This window comes from Dryobates pubescens, chromosome Z (genome assembly GCF_014839835.1).
Source record: "Dryobates pubescens isolate bDryPub1 chromosome Z, bDryPub1.pri, whole genome shotgun sequence".
NCBI classification, from domain to species: domain Eukaryota; kingdom Metazoa; phylum Chordata; class Aves; order Piciformes; family Picidae; genus Dryobates; species Dryobates pubescens.
The window spans coordinates 57,416,033-57,422,032 of NC_071657.1; the positions used below are offsets into that span (position 1 = coordinate 57,416,033).

Genomic DNA, 6,000 nt, shown 5'->3' on the forward strand with positions numbered 1-6,000 from the left:
TGGGCAGAGTGAGGAAGTATCAGTGGGTGACAAATTAAAGAAGAGGATAAACAAAGAGATAAGCAGCCTTGCAAGAGTGAAGCCATTTCGGAAGTGATGGTGGTAATTCAAAAATTCTTTAGTGAGTCCTTCAGGCTTCACTTCCCAGACCTTTATTCTTCTAAGCAAAGTTTGTTCTTTCACATGATAGACTCTGTTAACCATACACACACAAAGTTCTTGTATAACTAACCTGAGCCTTTGACTTTAAAAGCTCTGCTGAGTCCCTTACGAACCCCCTTTTCTCTTGAAGCAGAAGATACATTAGGCCCAGTAATGGAGCAGAACAACAATGTAGAAGATTTCTCCTTGAATGTCTTTTCTGTCACTCCTTATCAGCCAAGCAGATCTGATGTCCTGGTGTCAGATGGGGACAAAGCCGGCACCACTTTGCTCTTTTCAGGTGTGTTTTTGGGACTGGTGGGGATCACTTTCACCGTGATGGGATGGATAAAATATGATGGCATTACACACCTGGAGTGGACTCAGTTACTAGGGCCTATTCTGCTGTCTGTTGGGGTGACTTTTATTCTGATTGCTGTTTGTAAATTTAACATGCTTACATGCAAGCCCTGTAAAGAAAGAGAAGAAAATATCTCAGAACTCGACCAGACTGCAAGTGGACAGTCCTTTGTCTTCACTGGCATTAACCAACCTATAACTTTTCATGGTGCCACAGTGGTACAGTACATCCCTCCACCCTACCCAGCCCAAGAAGGCATTGCTGTGAATCCTGGTTACCTTCATCCAGTGCTCAGCTGCTGCAGTGCTGTTTCCTCCAGCATCTCAACAATTCCCACACCAGGCTCTGCTCACTTCTGCCCTGCCTACCCCCTGGACAACCCAGCTTTTACTGGAGATGAGAACTACACTACTTATCCTGCAGAGAATACCAGGAATCAGAGGTACATCTTCTGAAATACTTAGTGTTTTTGACACAGGCTTCTGAGTATTTGAAACAATCTATGGTTTCAAAGGAAACAGAAGCTAGTCTAGGGTGTTATCCTTCTTCAGACTTTTTTTTCTCCCTTAGGAGTATTTATGAAGTAAAGACTACGGATACATATGTTTTCTGCAAAGCATATTTATCCAAGTTAAATTCACTTATGGATCCCTTTCCATTCTCACTCTACTAAATCTCTTATTGCTTCTAAACATACTATTATATATGTTCCTGCCCATGTTTTATTTTTATGATTATCTTACTACCTTTAGACGTTTGACCAGAAAGTTACATGGATAGCCAGAGGCTTCCACTCAGACACAACCACAACATATGAGTCAGCACACAAACAGCATTTTTACAACAATGAAGAATCATTTTTGATACCAGATCCTCTCCCTCCTGATTATGCCTGGTCACAACACACTCCTCTCCCACTGTAACAACCTTCCAGCCCTTACTCCTTTCCTAATTTTACGGCACAAACAAAATAGCTGATGTTATAAAGCAGTATGCAACTGATTTAATCAGACACAAAATAATTTTCATACAGTTCTTTCCTCTATGGAAAGACATTCCAATAATAGGAATTACTTGGAATTATGTCCTCCTTAGAACACAAGTCACTTATAGTTCATTTATCAAAGTCTGTGAAAACCTGCTGACAAATCCCAGCACTCTCAGAAACATGTGACAGGCATAGGCAGCATGAAAACAAAGGTCACTTCCTGACACATGTAATTCACAAAAAGAACACTGTGAACTGTTAAATCACAGTAAAACTTGATCTCATAGCATTTTCTCAAGAAGTCAGAATGTGCTTTGCCAAGATGAGACTGACAGGATGCAGCACTGAGGTTACTTGCATGTTTGCATTTGATAAATTGTTTTTGCACCTGCTCCTCTTCCTGTTTTCAGGTCAGACAACAGTCCTGATGAACCAGAAGAACTGCTGGAAGACTACAGCTGTAATGACTTGTCACCTCCACCTTATGAGGAAATATACCCACTGTCTTCATAGAATAACTGTGGACAACAAATGACAACTCTAAGAGACACTAGCTTTTTAAATCCTGACGTTCAGCATCATTGAAGATATTTAACCAATCCCTTTTTTTTTCTCCCTCAAAATTCATTAGCCATTTGCTATGCAGTTTAACAGCAGGGCTATTAATTGTTTAATACCAAAAATAGTTATGGCAGAGCTATTAAGTTCAGGGATCTAAATCCCTCAGTGTTCCCCAACAAGAAACATGATTTTCAGACCTACTGAAACCAGTGTATACTGTGAATGCATAAGATGCTGTGGAAAGTCATGATTTCTCCTGCACATTCAGCATCACCAGAAAACACTTTATCTATTCTTGACATATTGTCCCTTTTGATTCCTTGGGAAATTTAGAAAGTGCTGAAGTGTCTGATCTATGGAAGTGCCTATAATGTCTTATTTGTGTCCTATTTCTTAGACTAGATCAGCCAGTAATATGTCCAGTGTATAGATTAGACTTCCCTTTCCTGTTTCACATGTACACCTGAAGCCTGTAACTATTTTGGAGCACTCTGCTTGAGCCAGAGCATCCCAGAACAGAAAAAATACAGTGACCTCTGCCCATTTTTACACAGACATCTAAGAGATGCTGCATGCATCAAATCCAGTTCCCTTTCACACCTGATGGGATGCAAAGTACTGTCTCCCAGCAGGAGTCGTAACAACTACTAGGTTAACGTACTGAAAGAAAATGTCACCTTTTTGAAGCCTTGACGGAGGTGTGTGATACTACCAGTTATAAAGGCTTAAGCAATTGCAGCTTCTCTGGCTGTACCCTTGCTCTGTGGGAAAGCTATGATGGAATCCCTCTTGAGGTTCCTTATTGTTTGAATATGGGTCCTAGCCACATAAGTCCAATAGCCCCAGACCACCCAGGCAACTATGGGCTGCAGTGAACTTTCAAGATCAGTATGATAACAGACATTGCATCCACAAATGGCTTTACAGTCATGTCTAACAAAGGATGAGGCACATAAGCTCTGAAACCTTGCAATCCACAATGGAGGTCCCAAAAAACGCTTTCAGGACTTGTGTAAAACCTGGAGCAAATGAGAAGGCCATGAGTCTTTTAATTTTTATCTTGTATTTCCACATATGCTTCAAGTTCAGCTTTTGACTGTGCCTGTAAGTGCCCTGGCACATCTTGACAAGTTGGTGTCTCCCCCTGCAGGATCCCATCAGTTTTGCCTGTGTCCCTTGAAAGACTCAAACCCAAAAGCTGTTCTTAGCCAGCACCTGCTGGAGCAGGCACCATGCAAAACCATCCAATGGTCATCATCTAAAGTGAGTGGTGTGCTGCACGTATGTCTGTAGGTCAGACATAAGGCCTGGAATAGCAGAGCTAAATCCAAGAATCCATTATGGAATGTATGGATTTTCTCTTACTTGCCAGCACAGGTGTCTCAGCCTATGCCAGTTGTCATCAGTCTGTGATGATCTCATTGAACTCTTTCTTGAGGGCTGAAGAAGCCTGGTGTTGATCAGGCAGTATGGGATATACCTGAGCTGGAAGTCACTGCAGCCTTGCTACAACAAGTAGCTCTGGATGGAGACGTGCATTCAGAATACTGTGCAGCTGCACACATCTGCACATGCAGACCAGGGCATTTTTGGAAGAGCACAAGACCACCACAGTGCTTCATAGCAATGGCTGTGACACAGACAGAGGTAATTTTTGGGACACAACATTAAAACTGACTGAAAGCTGAATTAGCAACTGCAGCAGCAGCTACTGGACAATGGCTACTAAACATGTGCAAGGCTTTTCTCACTAAAGAAATGTAGGGCATGCTGATTTTCAGCAGTGATGGCCTGGTGTTAGCAGGCAGTGATGTGTAGTTGGAGAATGGCAGGCACTCTGTGTTCAGCATGATCTCTACGGGATTGAGTGAGAGAACAGAAGGTCTAAAAATAAATGCAAGTTTCTTTTATGGAAATCTCTTGCTGTTTTTCCAGAATTCATGGAGGTGAATTCATCCTTCCTCCACAGCAAGAAACTGGGAGGTCCCAAATCTCCAGTTAGTTCCACATGGACAGATCCCTGCACTTAGCACGTAGTTCTGCTGACTCTAGCAAGCACTGCAAGTGCACATAGGTCAGCCTTGATGGATCCACTTGCAGAACCAGGGTCAAAATTTCACCCTCCCCATAACATGAAAATGTCTTCATTCAGAAACCATAGTCTTTTGCTGCTGCTGTCTCTTTTTTGTTTGTTGGGGTTTTTTCCCCCTCTTCCCCCCCCCCAAAAAAAAAAATGTGACATAAGCATATTTCATGGGGCAATCATACCTATATTTTTATGACATCATACTGCCAGAATAAAGGTGAGAAATCCAGAAGGCTGCACTGTAGATTCTGTATCAGTTTTTACTTCTGTAGACACTAAGTTCATTGAAAGAGCCCTGAGTTTCTTGTTAGAGAAAAGGATGAATAAATACATATAAATAACTGCATTTTAAAACTATCTTGACCCATCTGATTATTTCTGCCTGTATTCTATAAGAGTCTTTTCAGGTTGCACAGATATTTGAGTAGCTTGTCTGACATTTTCTTGCTGAGCTGACTGCTAACAATTGCTTTCAACAACAGAGCAGTATCATATGAAGGCATTCCTTCTCCCACTTTCTTCCACCTTTGTCCACTTTAATCCTTTTTTAATTTTATTTTATTTTCTGAGCTTTTCCTGCTTTGCTACTGTATCCTCAGTGATATGTGTCACATAAATTTACCTCTCAGCATTATTACCCTATGATGGGTGAAAGAACAAATCTATTTGTCCAGACTTTCACCCAAGGTGAACCCACACAGCTCTGCTAGAGTTTACTGGTTTAAATCCTCAGAGCACCCAGAAGATTGTCTTTGAAATTTTGCTCAACCCACTTTTCGGTTACAGTAGTGTCCTTTAAGCAAAATTATCTTCTTCCACCCTGCTTGCAATGCTTCTGCAGATCTGCAGAATAATGTTTTCTGATAGCTAGATGCATCTCCAGTTCCAGCTGTAGCCACAGAATGTTGTGTGTTATCATTCAGCTGTGGAATGTTGTATGCTAGCATTCAACTACGTGACACTGGATGGGTCATTGGCATTTTTCCTGATATGACTCCATGTGTTGCCTTTTGACCACAGGCTGGTTAACACATGAAATTGGTAGAGGCATGTTTATTGACATGAAGAGGAGCACAATATGTTCATTGCAGTAAAAATTCTGCACAGAGCTGCTCTGGGGCTCAGAAGCCACTTCAAAACACTAAGTGACACCTGCTAAATGCAGCTTCAGGGTGTAAATTTTTTTTTTTTATTATTAAACTAAAATCTTAAGTCTGAAGTCTGCTTTTTAACATCAGGACTGCCATATCTGTGAGGGAGTACAGGAATATAGGTGTGCTCTGCTTTTGGTTTTGCACCTCTTTCTCACAAAACGAAACAAACAAAACAAAACAAAACAAACCCCTAAAACGGTTTCACCAGAGGCACTTCTTTCTGCAACTCAGGCTCCTTAGCAAGTGCCTGCATGCACACCCCTAAACTGGCGGCCCACACAAGTCAGTAGTAGAACTAAAATGCTGCAAAGAGTTATTTTAAAACTCTATCGGGATTTAGGGAAATGGGGTCTCGGGGTAAAAATAAACCTGCAAGTAGGGCTCGTTTCATTCCGGAGAGCCCTCGTTAGGCGCACAGCAGGCCGTCGGCGCACCGTCCCAGCGGGATGCTCGGGAACGCTGCTGCGCGCCCTCAGTCCCGCACGGGAGCTCGGCTCCCACGTGGCCGCGCCGCTCTCCCCCGCCCCGGCTGGACCACGGCCATGCAACCTCCCGCCCTGGCCCCGCCGCCGCGCCCTCTGCTCGACCCGTTGCCGCCAGGGGGCGCCGCAGGCTCGGGGTGGGGCCACTGGCTGCGGAGCTGCTGTGCCGGCCGTTGCCACCGCTCCGCGCTGCACCGCGCAGCACCACCGGGACCGCCCTTTTTCTC

The 6,000-nt window shown here is 43.3% G+C and overlaps 1 protein-coding gene across 1 annotated transcript; it reads left to right on the forward strand.

Annotated features, from left to right (window-relative positions):
• The first annotated feature begins 315 nt into the window (after window positions 1–315).
• Window positions 316–2,003, forward strand: TMEM174 (transmembrane protein 174). Its single transcript, XM_009901748.2, has 2 exons — window positions 316–944; window positions 1,901–2,003. The coding sequence occupies exons 1-2, from the start codon at window positions 316–318 to the stop codon at window positions 2,001–2,003; spliced, it is 732 nt and encodes a 243-aa protein (XP_009900050.2).
• The last annotated feature ends 3,997 nt before the right edge of the window (window positions 2,004–6,000 follow it).

Bases quoted from the DNA above. Each gene is read 5' to 3' on its own strand.
- TMEM174 (XM_009901748.2), top strand. From the start codon at position 316: ATGGAGCAGAACAACAATGTAGAAGATTTCTCCTTGAATGTCTTTTCT. The intron at 945-1,900 runs GTACATCTTCTG...TCCTGTTTTCAG, and splicing joins GAGAATACCAGGAATCAGAG to GTCAGACAACAGTCCTGATG.